This window comes from Anas acuta, chromosome 1, assembly GCF_963932015.1.
Source record: "Anas acuta chromosome 1, bAnaAcu1.1, whole genome shotgun sequence".
In the NCBI taxonomy this organism is placed as follows: Eukaryota; Metazoa; Chordata; class Aves; order Anseriformes; family Anatidae; genus Anas; species Anas acuta.
In genome coordinates, this window is record NC_088979.1 from 77481817 (window position 1) to 77504027 (window position 22211).

The 22211-nt window shown below is 41.6% G+C and overlaps 1 protein-coding gene across 6 annotated transcripts in view; it reads right to left on the reverse strand.

Annotated features, from left to right (window-relative positions):
- GPM6B (glycoprotein M6B) overlaps nt 1-22151 on the reverse strand; it is a 109782-nt gene extending 87631 nt beyond the window's left edge. The window contains exons 1-2 of one of the 6 annotated variants that reach the window (XM_068683225.1): nt 22018-22151; nt 21368-21832 (exon numbers count right to left, since the gene is read on the reverse strand). In XM_068683225.1, the coding sequence (XP_068539326.1) occupies nt 21368-21832; nt 22018-22084 (532 nt within the window). In that variant the 5' untranslated portion in view covers nt 22085-22151. Of the gene's footprint in view, nt 1-21337; nt 21833-22017 lie in introns of those variants that run through there. The other 5 variants (XM_068683280.1, XM_068683253.1, XM_068683243.1 and 2 more) reach the window with 5 other exon arrangements.
- Nucleotides 22152-22211: the final 60 nt, after the last annotated feature.

Sequence of the window (22211 nt, forward strand, 5' to 3'; positions counted from 1 at the left end):
TTTATTTAACCTTGTTTTAGCCAAATAACAACTCAAAGCAGTAAAGTGCATTAGAAGGACGTGGTCTTCACTGAAACAAAGTCTGACTTTAAACTGATCTATTGTTTAAAAATATTCATCCTTCACCTTCTTATAAATTAAGAAACTCACAGATTATGCATCTTCTTAAAATAAAGCTGCATATCATGTGCCGAGCAAAAACATGTGCAAATTCAGTCAGAAGTCTATCTATACCTCAGTCAACATGTTTTAAGTGGTTACTGGAGAGTCAACTGAGAAATATATTTGCAAAGCAATAGCAGCAGACTTGTAGGGAAAAACAACTGCTGCTGAGGTCTGGGTATCCACAGAACATATATTTCTTCCTAGGAGGACAGGAGGGGAGGTCACTTCAAAGCATTTCTGGTCTGAGCCCATGAACAGAGCAGCCCCCAGTAGCAGGAGCTTTATAGATGCCCTCCTGGAGCCCATGCTTCAGTTCGATTTCATCTGAAAGGAATCCAGTTCGTGCACTCCAGGACTGCTCGGAGACTTGAACCTAAGCACAGTGCATGAGGATAAATGAGATTTGCTTCAGAGTCTCAGTCCCAGATCAAAAATAAAACACAAACGCAGAAGCACATGCAATGTGTTATGGCCATTTACTTCACTATGGATTTCCCTTCACTCTCTAAATTTAAAACGTTTGAGCTGATACATATCCGCTGCAAAATAGCTTTGCCTACAGCTCAGGAGGATTACAAGAATTGCCTTCAGTTTTCCACCTCTCAGTTCCAGCTTTGCCCAGTGACCGAGGCCCCCACCAGCAGGGCACAGCTGGAGAGGACTTCTCTGGATTTGCCTCTCTTATTAAACCATTAGCTTATTCATGATTACTTCCTCTTAGGAATAGAGCACTGGGTTCAGCCACTGCATGACAGTTAATTTTAAGAACATAACCTCATCTAAATCAGAGATTTTGCTCTGTAGATAAACTGAAACAATGTATTGCATTACATGTAGCAGATGAACACTTTCCAGCTGAGCTGCTGTACCTTAATGGTGATTTGCAATCAATCACACTCTTTGACCTAACCACAAAGTGGGTACAAAGGGGTGGGGAGGAAATCTTTGCCTGCTGACTCATCAATAAGTTAATGACAATCTTGCCAACAGTAGGGCAGTATTTTTCCTCAAAGGTTACTGCTTTCAGGTCCTATGATATATTTTCACAGGTCTCTATTTCAAGGAAAATAATCCTTTCAGCTTGACACTTCCATTTATCCTTTGGCAAATTAAAAGAAAAAAAAAAGAAAAGCAGCACAAACATTAACAATTAATATAATACAGTCTTAACATGTACCTTAAAGTATGTAAAAAGCCTTACTTAACTACCATGCTCAATAATAATCTATATTCTTCACTGCAGCATGTCTCCAATCATGCACACACAAAAAAGGAAGAAAGTGGTAGACAGTGACAAATATTCTGATATTCGTGCAGAGGTTCAAAGTTCTGGTAAAAAAGCATTCAAACATTCTGCTGAAAATTGAGCTGCATTCCCTGCAAAAAAAATAGCGTTGCATTTACATCACACCAAATGTTAAATAAATAAATAAATAAATAAAAAGTTATATGTAATCAGATACACAGGAGTGTGACTAACTTGAAAATTATGTCCAGATCTTTTGACAAATTTGACAGCTGTTATGGAATAAATCTTTTCTCCTCTTTTCAACCCTTCTTTCTTCCCCATTTTTTGCTCTAACAGATGCTTTTATTCTTTTTTTTTTTTGTGTGTGTTGTTTCTCCTCCTCTCTTCAGTAGCAGAGTTGGGAGGAGGGAGGGAGGAAGCGTAGGGTGCTAATGTACAAAGCGGTGCTTGTTAAAAACTGAACATATCCAGGCAATTCGCCAAATTTAATTCCAAAGATCCCGCTTGTGATTCTGTGCTAAGATGGAATATAGCATTGTTCTATCTGTTTGTAGGACACTGTGTCTTCTATGGAAGAAGGGTTAAAAACAAAAGGACAAAAAACAGCTTGACAGTACCCTCCCTCCTCCCCCCGCTCTAAACGCGCACTTCATTCTAGAAAATGCCATATTCATAGGCCTTCAGAGTTGTTAGAAATAAATCAAGCAGCAAAAAAACAGGATTATCTCTCAAACATCATAAAAAGCATCATTGAAGTTCACAGCAGACACGGTATGAGCCAAAAAGGGGTCAAATTCTGCTGCTTTTATCAGATCTGCTGCATTCAATGTCTGGATTTGGACCTTGCTGCAGTGAAAACCGTTCATTAAGAAGGGATATCAGGATCTGTCCTGAAACACTGTGCCCCATGTCCTTGAGAAATGTGCAGTATTGACAAAGCTTCCCGAATTCCTTTCGTCTGGACTATGAATCCCTTATTTCATAAGCAACCATTACCTGTGGCTAGAGAAGGGGGTTCTCAGGAGAGAAACTGTTTGAATACATACATTAGCCTCTCTGAAAATAAGATTGAGATTATTTCATGAACTGGGTTAGAGATAGAGAGAAAGAGAGACTACTTGTGCTTAAATTCTTAATGAGTCACACACACTTTCTCTCACATAATTTGCCATATAGCCTGATTTGGGCAAATGGATATTAAACCACAGCTCAGAATACTTTAAGAGTGGAAACAAGTACTAAACTGTGTAATGGACACAACAGAGGTTTAAATTCCTGATGATTTATGCTTCATTTGGTATTAGATACCTAATTACTGACATCCAAAGAAATAAAAATATATTAAACTATTTATGCAAGTTGTATGTGGGAATACATCAATATGTGCTGACAGGGCCCAAAAGGTCCAAAGAATAAATTTGACCTTGCTTCCCATTGAGACCTCTTTTTTATTTTAAACTCACATGCATGCAGTGCTGCTTTTCCCACGACTTTCCACTTTTCCCATGCACAGCCCTACCCATCTCATTCGCCATCCCTCTGCTTGCTGTCCGCCCCCTCTCCTCTTCCGCCACGTTCCTGCAGCCCCCAGTTGTGAAGGGATTAGCATCTTCTAAGGGCTTGCGGCAGATGTTCCCCTTCCTTGTTCCAGATGTGGGGTCCTTGCCTTATTTTAATTACCTCTAATAGTACAGCTAACTTCACTTGCAGATCACAAGGAAGAATTCATGTTCAACGATGTGTAAATGAAGCAAGAAAGGACCGCACATCTCAGGGCCAAGGAAGAGTAGCAGAGCTTCTCCACTCAAGACCCTTCAAGCATGCAAACTCTAGGAAATGCAGTTACTCTTTCCAAAGGCCTAAACACTGTCAAACAGCCCTTTCTCTGTCACATAACAGGGGCAGAGGTTCCTCCACCATCCATATTAAGGTGCATAAGGGGCAATTTAGCCAACCCGTGAAATTACAGAAAGCAGTAACAGGCTGGATTGCAGCCAGGGCATATTTCTTCCTTCTGAAGCACCAGGCATGGCAGAGTCACAGACAGCTCCAAATCTGAAACAGCAGTGGGTTTTCTTGTAGCTTGTTTTTTTGTTTTTTTTTTTGTTCCTTTTGTTTTTCTTTAAATGATGAAAAAAAGGACAAGGTTCTTTCTCCTTTGTATTTAGACAAATCTACATGAAAACAGGCAGAAAAGATAACGTGCCCAGGAGAGTAGGAAACTAAACCACAGGAAAAATTGCCATTGGTTTCCGAAAGGCAAAGCATTGCCTCTCTCCTCAGCCACAGCCTGCTTCTTCTTCCGACTTTCTGCTTTATGAATGCAAGAGGAGAAACTAAAGGGAGAGGATTTATGAGCCTTTTTAGGCATTACTCTTTGTGAGGGTTTAAAAACACATCGTAATCAACAATGCTAAAAACAAATATGAATTAAGCCTGCAACTTTAAGTCATTTTTCTTTTCCCAAAAATAAACCTCTTCAGCTCCACCCTCCATTTAGGCACCACAGCACTTTGAAGATAATAATTACCCTTTAAGTATCCCAAATACATAAGCCAATGAAACAAAAGTGAAACGAAAGAATTCAACCCATTTGGGCAAAGCCACTAAGCCAAGAAACAAGTACACATGACTGAAAATTCACGTAAATTACTTGGCATTTGCCACTACAACATATTGCCTTAATGAACAACTTAGCATTTTGCTAAGTTAATATGCTTGCTCCTGTAAAAATGCATTTGGGAAGGCTCTCACAAACATTTTTATCAGACTGCACTTTCTATAGTCAAATGCACGATTGCTCTGGCTAAAATACACAAAATTGACATTAAAAAGCTAGAGTGACTTAAGGGGCTTTACAGTAACCCTACAAATTATCCAGCTGCTATATATGACTTGTGTTTGTCAATGCTCAATACAGGCATGGGGACCCACTGATCCCTTCCGTTACATTTTAGGACACCATGCACTTGACAATTTAAAATTTGTCTTCTGAGTCTAATAAAATTACATTGTAATATTTAGTGAAGTTTAAACATCATAACAAATGAACTGTCCTCCAGATCGTATGTTCCAAATTCCCACAGAGTTGGTCATTAAGGAATCTTCTTTTTTTTTTTCCTTTGGTAAATCAAGAGTTAAGAGAGCTGTTGTATAGTGTTTTTTTAATGAGAGGACAGTAAGTTCTACCTTCTCAAGCCTTTTCTTAAACACCCTGTTTTGTAACACAGCATTTATTTCCCAACTTATCACACAAAATAACCTGCTTCTTCTTCAGTAAGCCTGCTACATTCTTCTTAAAACAAATTAACTCGTGTAACTTTGATAAGACGGTGCACTCAAAAGTACTTCTCGTGCCGCTGACACAGCACAGGTAGCTTGAAGACTGCCTGCTCAGACAAGAGAAGCTGCCGCAACAACAGGAGGCTGAGCAGCAATAGTCCTTTCACGTGTTTCCAACCCAAGGTGTTATGCAGAAGAAGAACCCAGCAAGAGGGGCCCACAACTTTTCATAAACCATTTCTTTTGTGATGTTTTCTAACGCTTCCTTTAATCGAAGCATGTGAATGTTCTTGGTATCAGCAGCATGATAGCAACTGAAGAAGCCTGAGTAAGCTCCTTACTCTTCCAGGAAAGCAAGGGCTTCACCCTCACCGCCTCAGTGCTTTAGTCCTAGAGCTGCCAGCTCTAACAGTGGTTCTGTCTTGAAGCTCAGAAACGCATGCAAAGGGGAGCTTAAGTCCGCTCTGGCTTCCTACCCCAACTGCGGCAGATACCAAACAGAAAAGACAGGAAAGTCAGAGAAGTTCAAGCAGAATACCAAAACTGCTTACCACCTTTGCCTGCGACCAGTGCCCAGCAAAGGACTCAACCAACTGCACGAAATTGCCATTGTCATCCAAAGTTAGAAAGTTTCCTAGTTGGGTTTAGTGTTCATTACTACTTGCATTTCTGTTTTAGGTAGTTTTCCTTTTAAATAAGGCATTCTTTTTGAAGCAGTAGCATATCTTAAAATAAGCCTTTTCTCCATATTTTGTCCTATAATTGCTGCAACTAAGAGGACTAGGCCACACAATTAGGGTGAGCTTCAGCTCTGATGAGTGAGATAGAAAACCATGAACAGTCCCTACTCCCCTACTTCATACCCTTAGTTTCTGTTCTGTACAGGTACACTCACAAACCAAACCTTCTTTCACATGAGTAGTTTATTTGATATACATATTTAGTTATACAGGAGTCTGGCAGGTAAATGACATGACAGTAAAGAAGCCACAGTGGCAGAAGTATAAAGTGGTATCTGTCAAATGTGCTATTTATATTTTAAACAGAGGTAGAAGATAGGCATGCAACAGAAGATATTTCTGACCACTTAGGCACCTAGCAAAAAGATGTCACCAATAAAACAGAAGACAGTTGTTCGCTTTTCTCTTCTCAAAGGACACATTTTGTATTAAAAAATCCTTCTTTTGAAGAAACTGAGCAATCACTGCAAAGCAACACTCCTGCATTTTATAGTACCACTATTTTAAAAAGGCACAGTTTCTGCCACCTAGCTGCTACATGTAGGTTTATGCACACCTATATCTAAAGGAGATTCAGCATTTTAGAGATCAAAGTTTACGGACAATATAACACAGTTTTGAAATACTGTGTGTATGAAGGCATGACTTCGTAGTGCTAAATGTACGTTTAAGGGGAGCTGTCTAGCAAGACCAATCACCTCAGAAGGCTGTAGTTAAAGTAGTTGTGAGCACTTCATTACTGAAAAATTAACAGGCATTTGGGATTTTCTTTACATTTTTATTGAAGACTAAAAAACGCAACTCAGAAAAGTAAAGACACCATGTTCCCCTGTAGTCCTGGAGATTAATCTATCGCTTCAGAACAACTCATGATTCTAGGAGAAGCACTGTTTTCCATTAAGTATAAGCATATATAATTTATTTTGTAACTGTGAAACAGTATACCTTTTGCAATGATACTTACAATTATAGAAGAACATCATTTCTGTTACAATCTCCACTACAGAACAGATCTTTACTTATTACAATGATTTTGATTGCTAAATGAAAAACAGTGATAACAGAGTTGCAAATAGAAAGTTTGTGTTGCTCTGAAAAAAAAAAAAAAAGTTCCAAGTAAAGGTTCTATGCATATTAGCCCCTTGCTAGCCCAAATCATATTAGAAGCCAGTAATCATGCTTTCATGTGTTATTTCTATACATATCATTAACTTCTTGAATCCATGTTGCAGTGTGCATCATTTCCACGAGAACCATCTCCTGCCATAGGAGTGATCTTCAATCAGTTTCCAAGATTGTGCTTGTAGCATGAAAAATGTGTTGTAGATCTTAATATTTGATAATACAGAAAAAAAAAAAAAACAACCACTTTTGATTATTGTAATGCGTGTTTCTGTAACCGCTTACCTGAAAGATGAAGCTAAAGAAATATTTTATTTGGTCTTTAATGGAATGGGACAGCCAAAACAAAAACACTCCGAGACATGTTTTATGAATCATTCCAAACCATTTTCTTTCAGTTCTAAGTCTAATACAAAATATGAGTTTTCCTGTCTGTTAAAGCAAGCATTTACAACTGTAATTTGCAACTGCTGCAAAGTGTCAAATTGGATAAATTATGCATGCTGTGCATGTGTATTTTCCTAAGTTTCTTTTTAATACAAGCACACACATACAGACACCAGCCACATATGGGGTCAAGCTACTTAAATGTTCTACAGCCAAGAACATGAGGCTGCTGCTTGGTGTGTCTAAGGAAAAGAGAACATCTTAATGCATTTCTGAACAGGGATAAAACCTTGTTATCAACAAGTATGTGCTACTAACAAACTGTACCACTAGACACAAAGTCCGAGTATTAGTTATGTAAGTAAAGTCTATTTGGTTTCTCATTTTAGCCAATTTTTTCAAATAGTCACTTCACACTTCCATTTGCACCCACTGCCTCACCCTGCAGCCTGCCATGTAACAAGGGAAGGAGAAGTCAACTTGGAGCACTGTGAGAAGACGCAGTGCTTCCGAGATCTCCAGAGCCAAATTGTCTCCTTTAGAGCACTCACCATTATGTTTAAAAACAACTTGTATTGGAAGTTTCAGGAGAATGTCATCCCCTAAAGTAACTTTTAGTGGACAACAACCCTCTAAAAAACAATTAATGCTTTTATTTTTTAAGCTCTGTGCCTAAAACAAAGCAAAAATAAGTTACCTCTCTTGGGTTTTTTTTGCAACATGAAGGCAACATCACCTGGATCTAGGTCCTCTTATTTCCTCTAATAGAAGATAGTTGAATGAACTGCTTCAGAACATAAGAAAATTGCCATTTTTTGCTCTTAGGTTCCTTTACAGCAGCCACTAATAAGTATCTAGTAAATCATGGTTAATTTTTAGCTTTAAATACACCATTGGCTCAGACTGCTTTGCGTAAGGAGTTTATTAATTGGAAGACATTTAGCTAAATGCAAAATCCTCAAATTAAAGATGCCTGCATTAGATGTCCACTGAGGCTCTTTTACTGAAATACTTTTTTTTTTTTTCTTTATGAAATTGGCATGCATGGAGATTATTGTCCAAGGGGAAAAAAAAAAAAAAAAAAAAAAACCTATATCAAGGCAAATTGAAACTTACCAGGATAGCCCAATTAACACACTGCCTACGGTAGGGAATATATAAGCCATTTAGAGTTGAGAATCCATAGCCTCCAGCATTTCTACCACCACGTTAATTACATTTATGAGGGACTGAGCAGGTGGCAGCAGCAAGATTTGAAAAGACAATTCGTTAAATGCTAGCAAGTCTAACACCTACAGAAGTTGTGCAAAGAGAAAGAGATCTTTGCAATTATTTCACAGTGCTACAAATTAATTGCACATCCAGTTCTAGGGACAGAGCTTTATCAGAGCTTTGTACCTCATCTTAAAAAGGCTGCAGGAGAAAGGGAGGGAATGTTACTCTTCCTTCCATAGGGAGCTGGGGCCTGCAGGCAGGCCTGCAAGAGAAGCTGCCCACAGTAGGCCCCAGTGGTGGGTAGGCGAGGGAAGAAGCTCCTGAACTGTCTCAGTCATGGACAGATGCTGTGTGCGACCCAGCTGAACACCCGTTTTTGGTTCATTGTGGCTTTGGGGAAGGAGAAGTGTGCTGTACGCAGAGCTTGGCGTTGATTAACAAGCACTAACATTCGGCTGAGCGAAATCCCGTTCAGCCCCCTGGGCCTGTCTGACCCACTAACCACTGCTTCCTAACTATGTTATGGCAAAGGCTGCCTGAAACATGCAGAGCTTGCACAACAAAAAATTATGACACTTACGTCAGTTTTGCAAGGATTTCCTTAATGACACTTCTGTGAAACTCCCTGCTCCCCCACCCTCAAATTTATTGTTTTTAAATTAAACATTTGTAAAAAGGACAGCAGTTAATGGAGTCCCTTTAGGGACTGAACAGGGAATGCATGGAAGGATCAGACAGACACTCAAACACCATCAATAAAATTACAGCTTGTTTCTCTACAAGGAAAAGGCAGGGAAGAAGCACAGAGTATTTGGAGAACTGAAAACGTAGGATCCTTGTGACATTAGGAGACAACACTTTTCTTCTAAATCTATCCAGATAGGCATCACCTACCAAAAAGATGATCTCCATTTCATTCCCAGAGTTTCATTTCTGATGTGCTCCCTTAAAACACAGGTCTTTGATGTGTGTTAAAAGCTCAAGGTTTGCCTAGGGTTTGAGCTTTCTTATGGACCTGCAACAGGACATATACCAAAGATAGCAGTGTAAAATCGGAAGCAGCAGGTGGTATGGAGCAGATTTAGCCTGCCTTTTTCTTTTTTCCTTCTTTTTTTTTTTTCCCCCTCTCGCAAAGCAAGTGCAAAGGTACTAGCATCACCTCAGAAGAGAGGTGTGCCAGCTGCAGTTGAACAGACTCTTGCAATGCCATCACCATGTTCACCAAGGTCTGGTGCTGCCCTTTCCTTAAGCAAGCAGGAAAAACTGCAAACTGCAATTCTGTTTTGAAAAAGAAAAAAAATAAACTTGGAAGAGGGAAAATTAAAAATAAGTACCAGCCACTAAGTGCTCAGAAATGAAACAGTAAACAAATGCCTCCAAAATAATAGTGTGTCTTGTGATTTTTGAGTATTCAAGGACTACAACAGACAATGGCTGGATAGGAGCTAGAACAGACACTAAAGATTTTGTGGTGCTTAAGAACAACACGCCCACAGCCCTCTGGAAGGATGCTAATCAGCCTCCTGCATAGAAGGCAAGGAGACAACAGGGCAGACCCTCTGTAAGTAGTGTGAGGCATCTCATGGGGAGTAGAGATGAATGGTATCTTCCAGAAAAGCTACTCTCAAAAAGGGAAAAGGGACAGGCATGTTTATAGATTATCAACACTCCATTTTACAGGAGTGAATAAAATTATGCTTAGTGACCTCTAATTTCTCTTCCTTTCCAAACTAAGTTAGAATTTCAGAGGAAGAAACCAGGAAAAAGCAACAAAACAACAATAACAAAAAGAAAATAATGATAAAAATAACAAACAAACAAACCACAACAATAAACAGAAAAAAAAAAAAAAAAAACAGTCTAAACCATAATACCTCTCTGTGCAACTCACGTTTGCTTTCCTTTCCAATAGCTCCCAAGACAGGGGAATATCCAATATGAGTCTTGAAACCAAGATTGGTTTCATTTCACTGCAGAGACAATTCTCTCAGAGGGGAAAAAGTTATACCACAATGTACATTTCAAACATTTTTTCCACAAAAGACAGTTCAATTTCTTAGCAGAGAAAGATCTTTCTAATATAAGTATCCTGCCTGTCTGGATTAACAACAACAAAAAAGTTTCCTACTGTTTTTTGTTCTTCTGCCAACACCAGCTTCTTAAATGCTATGAAAACAGACAATGGTGTAAAAAGAAGACTATTTGCTCCATCACCAGAAGGCACACGTATGGAGGACCTTACCACACCCCTGTACAGCACAACAGCACAAGGCAGGGCCATGAGGGCATCCAGGCACTGTCCCGGAGAAGAATATGGGAAAAAACTTTTCGGAAGCTTCCAGTAGAACCAGACAGAAAAATGCCTTGGAAAACATGCAGCACAGCTTTAGCATGACAGACCTTGAATGCCTTGCTAGTTGTGGCCTAGTGACAAGACAACCTTCTGCAAAACACTTTTTTAAAATGCTTTGCTGCAGTTTTCTGATGAAAATCCATGGTTGCAGTTTACCAGCCTACAAAGAGAGCTTGAAGATATGTTTTTAAATGGTGTCATCTACCTATAAAGAAAACATAGGCGTATCATCTAGGTCACATGAAAGAAAACCATGATCAAGGGGCTCTGAACACTCAGAACTGCTGCAGTTTGAGATTCAAACCCAGTCTCCTGCTTTTTCCTGAAGCTGCTACATATGTGTACAAAAAGCAAGGCCCTCAAAGCCCAAAGAACTTTAACGTGATAACTCCAAGTGGTCTTAGCCTGGTTACCTAAATATTTCAGATGACTAAAAGGCGAACAGTACTCAGTACAGCTATGTTACCTTTTCACTCCTTGTTTTCTGGAGTTTGGCTTATGCAAAACAGCGGCCACCATGAGCAAGCCTGCAGCTGGCTCCTCATCTCAGACAGCATCCCACCATGGTGTGTGGCACATGTTGGCCAAACCCTTACTGCCTCTACAGAGAGGGGTGGTTTCAGCCAGCACCTGAACAGGCGCATCCCTGTGGATGCTACTGAGCACTTTGGGGGGTGGCACGGAAGGGAAGGAGAAGACTTTGCAAAGGAAAATACTACTAGAGTCAATAATCATGCCCTAATTCAAACTAGGCTCTTCTAAAGCTGTTCAGGTTAATTTTAATTAACATGCAGTTCTTTCCTGGCATTAGCCAAAGGGGTTCACATCAGAAACACAACAACTGCTTGGGAGGCAGGAAGCTGCTGTGCTGATCCTATGAGCATCATGACCTGAATTAATTAGTATGTAGTGCTGCACATTTCCTTAAATCATCTCCAGCTTTTACATTCCTGGTCTCACATTGAGGGTCACCATAGCTATGAGGGAAAGAAAAGACAGTGGTAAAGCTCTCTGGCACTGCAGCACTGCCTCATCCACATGCCTCCCAGGGAAACGGCTGCTGAGGTTCTTCATGTTTTGGAAGTTACTTCTCAGTGCAAACTCCTACCATATATGCTGCAGGTAAGCCCACACACAGCTTCATGAAAAGAGACAGCAGGAGACTGAGATCTCAAACGTGCAACAAAGCTGGAAATAAAAAGGCCTGTGTGCTCATGTATGAGAGATCAAGTTAAATTGGCTGTTAGGGTCACATGAACAGAAGCACGTTCACAGTTATTGCATGAACCACAATAGGAAAGAAGCTATGCAGCCCAGGCGACGCACCATCAGACATCCACACCAAGTAACTTTCGCCCCACTGGATATAGGGGTGTTGTGATTGCTTTCAAACGCAAAGCCACCTGCTCTGGTGGGCTTACTATAAAAGCAATGTATGTCAGCAGTGTGCACAACACAAGGGGAAACCATTTTACGTAGTGTTATTGAAATAAAAAGCCCTTTCCACTGCATCTGGGTAATAATAGGCAAAAAGCAGATATCAGGTAAGGAAAAGCTAGCCTTGTTTAACAGTCAGCCCAGAAAGGATATATAGCAGCAGCATCCTCAAAAAAAAAAACAAAAAAAAAAAACAGTATTGTGTAAATAATCAAAGATGCCCAACGTGTCTTATACTTTGTTCAGCAGCCTCAAAAGCTCCTGCTCACTCTGGTCTCCCACACTCCCAGGGATGCTGGCAGTGGGTACACAGCTGAGGAGGGCTGTAATCCTGCTCTCCTCTCAACCTTCACATTCTGTATTATTAACTCCAGTGCTTAAGAGAAACACAGCTGTCTTGGCAGGTCATGGTCAAGGAAGAAAGGCGGTTTTGGAGATAATAAGTGCAAAAGCTCCTTAAAAGCCCTGATGACCTAGGGGAAGGATTTGAAATTAATTGCCAGTATCTCCTGGCAGGAAGCACCAGCACGGTATGTCCTGAGTGCCCTGGGATGCAGGCTGTCATCAGCAGGGTGCTCCTCCCAGCTGTCCCCTGCAGGACAAAGGGAGGCACACAGCAGCTGTCAAGCCTGAAGGCTTTGAGCATCACAGCTCTGGCCATGTCTGCCAGCAGAGGATGAAGGCTCCTAGTGCAAGTCCATTCATGGCTACAGAAGTCATCGGAGTGCCAATGAGCCAAATCCTGAATGTCTTTGTGACCATGTAGCAGTTCAGAATTGATTGCATTTTGGGATACTTCTCTGATGTCAGTAATTTAGCCTGACACAAGAAAATACTATCAAAATTGCAAATAAATGTAATCGTTTCTCTCCTGTGTTTAGATTTGCGTGAGGAAAAGAAAATTACTCTCCATATAGATCTAATAACCTGATGCAAACACAAAGCACAAGTGTTGGAGCAATGAAGCATATGCAATGAAAAGTTTGACATATTTTCTGAGCAAGGCAGCAGAAAACACTTTACTTACAAGGTACGTGCCATAACATAAGGAATATTTCACAGACACAGAAAATGACAGACTACTGACCATGTGGAAAGCAGGCACAGCAGTCACACTTTTCCTGACAAAAGGAAAAAGACATGTTTTCCTCTTACTGATCTTACCAGCCTCTTCCCTAAAAAAAACAAAGGGTTAAGGATCAAGTATTTTAAGAAGGATTGTAGTGGTTGGGAACTTAAGCAGGCATGATGGCATATTTTGAATCCACAAACCTGTATTATACCACAAGAAAGAGGAAGGAAATCATGCTGTGGCTGGTAACTACTTCTCCTCTTCTGCATCATCTTACGGAGTCCACGTAGGAGCCTCCCCAGGAGTTCTGCACAAGGACCTATTTAGCACACCAGAGGAAAAATGACTAGAGATACCATGTTCCCAGAAAGCTGGTGGGTGTTTTTTTTTTTTTTTGGACAAAAACTCAGCTTTTATTTCCATTTTCATCACTCAGTTAAACTGTAACAATGACATTGAAGAAGAAAGTATGTTCCTAGTTCTCCAACCCATTTGAACAGAATTTATTCTAAGGGGGCAGACAAGCTTCAGAAAGTCAATTGCCATCCTATAGCCAGCATACTAATCAGTTTGGTGATTCTACAAACAAGAAATAGCAATCTGAGAGCAACCAATAAAGCATGATGAAAAAAAAAAAAAAAAAAGCTTTATCCACTAAAAGCATTTTGTCAGGGGAAGAAACAGATAGTGGTGACTGTAACTACACTGGTACTTCCCTGATCCATTTTCTTTGTAGATTCTTACAAGAACAGAAAAGATTAAGCATACAGTAATTAACACATTTATACACCATGCTTTAACAGCAGCTGGGACATCCCCATTAGCCTTGACAACAACACTTAATATTCCACATGTACCATGCCCTCCAGTTACTGTGACAACAGAAGGCCAAGTCTTCACAGAATCATACAATGGTTTGTATTGGAAGGGACCTTAAAGATCACCTAATTCAACTTCCCTCCAGGAAATCACTTTGTTTTGCTTTAATAGGGCATCTCCCCACTTTTTGTTTATTTTAAAGCTGTTTCTCCAAGCTTTCCCACTGTTCTCTTTCTCTAACATGGGTACATCACTTACTTTGCTCTTGGCCAAGAGATTATTGAGAGTGCATTCAACAGAGGATCAAATGTCAACCCCAAACTGTCCAAAGGCAGGAGGGGATGGATAAGATAAAACCTGCCACTATACGAGAAAAAAATGGCAAGGAAAACAAAACCACAGAATTACACAAGGGGATATACCCACTCACATAGCAACTAAGGTATGGATATGAGCCAGAAGTGAAAGCGAACAAAACCAATGGTCATCAGGAAAAGAAAATTTAAGAGTACTTATAAAAAAAAGTAGGAATAATGAGGACAGAACTACCTATTTACCTACATACCCCTGCTCACAAAACCTCACAGGGAGCAGATACAAAGGAGAGCAGAACAAGGTTTGGCCATGAGATCCAACGTTTCCCTTCTGCGAGGATGGTCCGAAGAACCTAAGCCACACTGGGGAGCTGACTGTAATGGGGAAAATACGTAGAACTTGGTAGGATAGCAGTCATGGGAAACCTCTGAAAATACAAAGATAAATATTTACAAGGAAAAAAAAAAAAAAAAAATCATTTTAGTGAAATCTGACTGTTACAAGCTCAAATCATTCCAGTCTTGATAAAGCTGCTATCTCATTTGCATTTTCTTTCATTTCCACCCACTCTCCAAATAGTTACCTTCAGTCTGTCATGGCTACTCTAAAACATTAGCATTTCCTAGTGGCTCCTCTCCTTCCTGATTCTTTTCTTCCTCTCCCAGATTTCCAATGAAGAATAAGAGGAATTGAGTATGTCATAGATTACCACACTTTCTCACGCATGGCTTTGCAAGTGTAAGTGGCAGATAAGGCCAAAAAATCTCATAGAAAAATTTGAGAAGGTGATTAAAGACTAAGTATCTATTATATGCTTTTTACAACTCAAGGCTGAGAAGAAAAACAGGTATTTTCAAACTTTTAAAAAATAATTTAAAGTGAGAACTAATAATAACAGGCTATAAAAGCAGAATTACTTTCCTGGCTATTTTTCATGCCAAGTCATTAGTGCCTAGAAACTTAAAGGAATATCTGAGATGTGGGGCTTTCATTGTACAATTACTGAGCATGAGAAATTGCCACTTTAATTTCATTCTGGAATGGAAGAAGCATCTATGAAGGCATACACTACATCAGGGAAATAATTACTAGCACTGGCCAAATCAGTCCAGTATCACAAAGCCTTCTCGTTGTACTTGCTTACATCAAACTCTGCTTAAATGGAACATTTGTCAGCTTAGGACCCAGAAACTTCATTGGCTGGTGGGCAGGCAATAACAGATTATGCAACAGGCTCTGTTATATTCCCCTGGCATGGTATGACAAATATCTCAGAGATTTCAAGAGTCCTGTTTTTTTTATTTATTTATTTTTTTTTTTTTACACCAGCCCTCATCACAGAGCTAGAGCAGATGTTGTAGGAAGTGTTGTTGTTTGGGCCACCTTGCAAATCGTGGGCTCTTGACAGATGTGCTGGAGCACTGAGCACTGGAGATCTGTGCCTGCATCAGGAGTTCTCAGCTTCACATACTCCCACTAGTCAGTTCTCTTTACTCCTGACTAATTTTTTTTTATTTTTATTTTTTTGGTAACGCATGCCTAAGCAGCTCAAGAAAATCATTTGATTTCCCACAAGGGAAGTTCCATGTGGCAAACTTATTTTCAGCTGTGTTCCTAGCAGATACAACAACGTTTTTTACACTTTTGTTTGGGGAAGCACATGACGTTTATGTCAACACAGTTCTGGCAGCAAAAGCATAAGACTATACACAAACAACAATCATTTTAAACCTTTGAAAAGTTTTTCCTTAAAAAAAAAAAAAAAAAATTGATATAAAGTATTGAAGATCCAGCCAGACCTCTGCACTAATTCAGACTTGCATGGCATTTGCAGGCATGATGTATTTGGGACTTCCTTGCAGCAAACCCCTAGTGAGGTTCCTAGAATTTAGCATTTAAGCAGCTTTAAGAAGACATCTTGAGTTGACCAAAGTCAACTTAATTTATTTATTCATTTTTTAAAAACATTTTATAACTCTTTGGTTGTAAAATACTTGTGTTGCACCATAAAGCAAAACTCATATAAACCCGGAGAGTTTAAAATCTCAGTGCGAAACCTCTCTCTCACAGAGAAACCAAGTTTCCACACCACCACTCCCACCCCTGGCAGCCTTGCAGGGCACAGATCACGCACAAGCAATGCTGATGCCCACCCACGGTTTTGCTTGTGCACGCTTCATGTATCACAGGATTAGACGTCTCAAAGAATTTCCTAGCGCGCAAGCTGACAAAAATGCAGATTACAAGGTAGAGTGAGAAACAGCTATTGGAGAGCCCAAGTTAGCTTGGACTCGTTGGCTGGAAGAGGGAGGAAGGCAGATTCTTCCCCGGTTAGCCATCAGCAACATGCTCTGCAGCTCCAGCCCAGCAGAAACACTGATAAGCTCAAATATATGTTTCCAATATTAAGAAAAACAGCACACTACTCAAAACGTAATCCTCCTCTGGCTGGAATCCCATTACTTACTCTGTTTCACAGATCTCCATAGACTCTAGGCCAGCTGTATTCTTAACACCAGGTGTCCTCCCTAACCACCAGTTCACTAACCGGCATCCGAAAGGCAAGCTAGCTGCTCGCCTTCCTAAGTCACTTACAGTGCAAGAGTAAGATTGCCCCATTTGCCATCAGTGCAATCCTACTCTCCACTTATGTGTATGGCTTCAACCTGGGCAAAATTCTTGTTTTCCCTGGCACCAAAGGGACATGTATGAAGACAGATTTTGAGGCTGCAACATGCAATGATTTCTCCATGCTCTTAATAAAAACCACAAAGTTATGAGTGTTGTGTCTTAAACTGGATACCCCAAATAAGTTTGTGCCTTCAGTAAGTTCAGTTTTCATAACCCATGTTCTCACTGCCTGTGAATCACAGTCCTTTCCAAAAATGTTTCTACTCCAGGCAAAAAGAAAAAACAAACACGAAGCACAAACACACTCCTGGAAAGTTGTTTTCTTTATGTATTCCTCTAGGTTAAAATTTCCAAGCATCACGCGTGTTCAGATATCAAAGCATAAAGCAAACATAAACGGCACGCAGCAAAGTACCGTTTTGCATCACTCGATGGCTCTGTCAGGCACATCTTTCTATTAATGAAACATAAGCTCCATTCACATTTTGAAATTGCTGCTAGTCAAAGAGCTCGAAAAACACGGAGAACAAAAGATCTTGAATTCTCATAGTTCTTTTCATTGCTTGCAAGTGTTTCCCAAGCCAAGGCTCCATATGCAAGCTTTTGAGCCTAAAACCCAAGAGACAAGTAATTGTGGAGAAGGAGACTGCCAAAGCACCAAAGCAGAGCAGCAGTAGAAAGCAGCAGAACAGTGAGGACTAAATATTGCATACAGTGCTACCTGTTATGCTGAACCTTTCCTTGTACCCCACTGCTCTTTGCTGTGCTCATAGGGGATGGGTAACAGGGAATTGCAAAGGGTACAGCTAGGCCCAGATGCTCACACCTAACTGCAGAAGAAAAGCATGAAGAGGTCCATGAGGTTTGGATCCATCGCTGGCACTGCCACTTAGAGTCACCTTCCTCCAGGTCACATGCTCCATTGAGTATAAACTGGATGAGGCACCTTAACACTCCATTGCCCTTGTTTTGTCCTTTACCCATGGTGGGTATTTACACAGTAAATGTTCCCTACACAGGTTTCTGCATCTGTACAGAGACCAACAGGTTCAGCTGTGACCCATTCATTTAACACAACATCTTTTATGTCCTTGCTGCCACCTGGAGATTACACTCTTTCCTTAGGTTTGCTTACCACAGCTCAAACCCAAACTCACCTGTTTTGATTTCCATCACTCCTATACCCATACAGCCTTTAAGGCGAGACAGATGCAGTCATGGGCACCAGGTGCATTTGCATTCGGTCAGGGTTAACAGCACATCCAGCAGGATGCGAAAGTGGAGGAACCATAAGAGAAACCTGGAAATTTCAGCAGGAATAACTGCATGATGAATTAAACATGATAGTTAAACATGCCATGGTTTCTACAAACTATTTAAGACGTTCTTGGAGGAGGTCTCCCCCAGTGAAATTTCACTGCATAAAGTGCTCTTTTTTTTTTTTTTTTGTGAGATAGCAAGGACTTTAGATAGCAATAATCTTGAAAAACAAAGGCTGTTGAACAAATACCATGTAGAAAATGATGCTTCAACACCACAAGTTCTGGCAAAATGACACACAGAAGCAACCTTGAGAAAAGATACCTTGCTTGAGAAAATTAATTAAACGTTTAAAGTGCTTAAAGCACTGGAAGTGACGTACAGGTTTCAACCGGTTTAAGAAATTATAGAAATATACTGAAGATGACAGATAATCAAAGCACTTCCACAGTTCAGCTCTCCAGTGGGTAAAAATCTATAACCCAGTGTGCTTTTCCAAAACATAACATTTCCAGATCTATCAGACATATCATAATTCACACAGGGACAGCAGATTTCCTATATTAGTAATATAAAAACCACACGCTTAGGAAGAGAGAGAACCTGTAAACATGGTGAAACCACAGATTTTTTTAGGATACTGGGAAATATCTGAAATGCACAACATTTTCTTCTCCACCTCCTTCTCAGACAAGAGAGATTACAGCCAGAAGGCAAATTTATGCACTTGTTAATAGCCTAAGAAAGCATTGTGGAGATAGGGAAAGGACCGCAGTAAAAAAAAAAAAAAAATTATACTTCACAGGTTTTAAGAGAAGATAAACTTAATAACAACTTTTTTTTTTTTTTTTTTTTAATTAGGAACAAGGTTAAATATATTTAAGAGGTGCAAGATTTAATAGAATATGGACGACAAGACTTTGCAATTGAAATCTAGCCACCCTTAATGACCGATACTAATCGGATTTTACTATTACTGTGATACACAAAAGATTTCAGCTCCTGCCTGGACAAAGCATACAGCTGAACAGAAAGAAAGAGGGCTGATTTTCTTTCAGGATTTGCCCCCAGCTGTTTATAAGGAGAAACCCTGGCCAGGGGAATATCTGAACCTCCTGAGGTCTGTGGGCGCTGCAGGGCAGTGGTTGCTCACAACACCTGCGCACACCCATATGAAGATGGGCAGTTTCACCCCCCATTCACACACAGTGTTTGCTTCAGCAACTTGGAAAAAAAAAAACAAACAAACAAAAAAAACAACTAAACACAGCGTATGTACCAACCACGCTCTGCTCCAACCACTCTTCTTACTTGAAATCAACAGTTTGGTGAAGCACAAAGAAAAGGGATGAAACTTTGCACACAGCCATTCGTGCACTGCTTTTTAGATTTTTAGAACAAAATCACTTTGCGTTTTTTTTTTTTGTTGTTCATTTTGTAAAATATTCCCGCCTCCCAAGGTGAGACCTGGCATTTGAGAAAATCTGCGCTGCAATGTAAGAGATGCTAATGGGTGGTTCTTTGTGCACAGAGGGGTTATTAAGGTGGTTATTAAGGACAACCCTAGAGCCGATGTAACCCGTAATTAAATACAATGGGCCTGACTTTCAGAAGTGCTGAGTGAGCCAAAAGCCCAATGCAGTCAATTACAGCAGTGGGCTCTCAGCAGCTCCAAAAAGGAAAAAATAAAAAAATAGATCAGTCTCAGTGGGCCAGTCTTACACAAAAGTTTTGCATGAGTAAGGACAATTCAAATGGTCCTAATTAGAAACAGCCAAACACATCCTTGCAATAGGATCAGCAAGCTCGATACAGTGCTGAAGCTCCCAACAAATCCCGGTCAGACAGCCAGAGCAGCCTCAGCCTGCACCACAGCAAGGCAATGGTCTTTATGTGCTAGCACAAACAGCGTGTTGCATTCACGAAGGACTAGTTCACCAGCTGACAAAGGCTTATTTTTTGTGAGCTCTTTGTAAAGTATTAAAGGTTGTGCATGAAGCCCCCTCTCCTGACGGGTCACAGCCAGACTGTCCCATAGCGCTTCTAAGCCAAGAAGCAGGCAGACACAGGGGGGTTGTGCCATTATTACCAGCAAAACATTCAAGAAATGTTTTCTTCTTTCCACTCCTCTTTTCTCACCAGGACTGTACATTCTATAGGGACACAAACCATACGTTATGTACAGACCCACACCTTGCAAAACCGACGCTTGTGTTCTTCTAAGGCTTTAGCACTAAAGACTTGCTTCTTCAAGATGAATCACCTATGAGGAATTGAAAGAGCTTTTTGATGTGAAATCCCTAGCAATTTACTGCAGGAAGATCATTTCACAAACTTAGCAGCAAAGACTTGAGAACAACTTTATACGTATTACCATCTAATGGATTGTGTCAACACCATCCCCGAATAAGATGCTATAATCTGACAAATACACTTCTCGTAGTAAGATAGCAGAAAACTTTTGGAGCGGGGATGGAAGAGGAGAAAGAAGATCTATTTGACGTGAGTCCGTGGCAGTGAAGTAAAAGGTTCTGTTAAGGGAAGTAAACTGCGACATGGGAGAGGCAGTCAACTTTACAGTTTCATTTAACATCAATTTCAAAGGTGTATGTAGTAAAAACAGTCCAAAAAGTGAGTAGCAGATCAGGTAGGCAGAGCCCAAGCTTTCTGGCACAGACAATTCAGCCACTCTCTTTACTCCAGCGCTCAGAGTTGAAGAGGCAGCAGGACCCAGGCTCTAGCATGTGCTTAGAGGGGCACTGGAAAGTTAAGAAAAGCTCAGTGAAAAGACTTCAGTGCTATGGGAGCCTGATCTTCTGTGAGCTAGGGAACAAACCAGTTAATGAGCGTTTAGAAACTACGGAGCTAGGCGAAGCAAATTAATTTGACCAAGTAGCAACCAAAGGAATTCTGGCAGCTTCCTTTGACTGAGCAATTAAATTATGGATATTTTTTCCCTCTGCTTTCTTTTCTCCATTAAAACCAGAAGCAGTGCCAGCACCGGAGTGCCCGTACGGACCGACGGACAGACACCGGTCGCTCGGTACAGCGCTGCCGGGCGGGCCCAAATCCGCTGCTTTTCCCCCCATTCCTTCCACATACCCCCGGCACTGCTTAACCCGAGGAAGTCCCCCAAAAGCCGGTGGGGATGGGAGCAGAAACCCCTGGCTCCCCCGAACTGCGCGGCTGGAGGCGCCCCCGTGCAGGATGCGCGCAGGACAGGAGTGGGGCGCGGAGGACTCGGGGGGCCCTTTCCCTCCCCAAAACGCCCCTTCTCGGGTTTGGCTCACCTCCCCCCATACCAGCACCTCCCCGCTTACCCATGGCTGGCTCTCTCCGTGCGGGGTGCGGCGGGGATGGGGGCGCAGGGCAGGGGCCGTGCCGTGCCGAGCCGGGCTGTGCGGGATGCGCTGCGGAGGGCAGCGGCCGCAGCTCGCCCAGTGCCGGGCTCCGCTCGCCTCGGGCGGGGAGAGGGGCGGGGATGTCCCCGCCTGCCTGCGCCGCCCGGGGGGCCCGGCACGGCCCCGCAAAGCACGGCACGGCACGGCCCGGGGCACGGCAGAGCGGAGCAGCGCCGCCCCGCGCCCACCCGGCACGGCAGCGGTCCCCCGACAGGGGCTGGGGGCCCCGGTTGCGACCCCCGAGGCTGAGGGGGGCTCGCTTTTGTTCCTCTCCCCGGCCGGCTTGCTGCTCAGGAGTTTTGCGGTTCGGGTGCCCGACACAACCCAATTCCCCTGATGTCCGCAGCTTCGTACTTTTTGCTCTTCCCAGCCCGGAATGAGGTCCTACAGTATTGGGATGCACGCTGCTTGCACCATGTTCTAGCCACAAGGCTGCACGCAGGGACTTGTAATGTTTCTCCAAACATTAGGAGAAATGAACTCTAACCCTTGGGAAAAAAACAGGGGAAGGGAGCCCCACAGAGCCAGCGAGGTGGTTTTGGAAGCATAGGGGCAGCTTCTCTGCTCACCTGTGAAGCCACACTGAGATGCACTGGAGACAGAAATAGTCGTGTTGCTCAGAAATAGTTGTGTCATGCAGAAGTCTTCACAGTCACGGCTGAGACATGTGGAAGAGAGCAGAAAAGTCAGAAAAGCTGCATTGATTTTCTCAGTTGGGCTCCCACCATTAGCAGCAATTTGCCTGTTTAGGATGCAAAGGCCA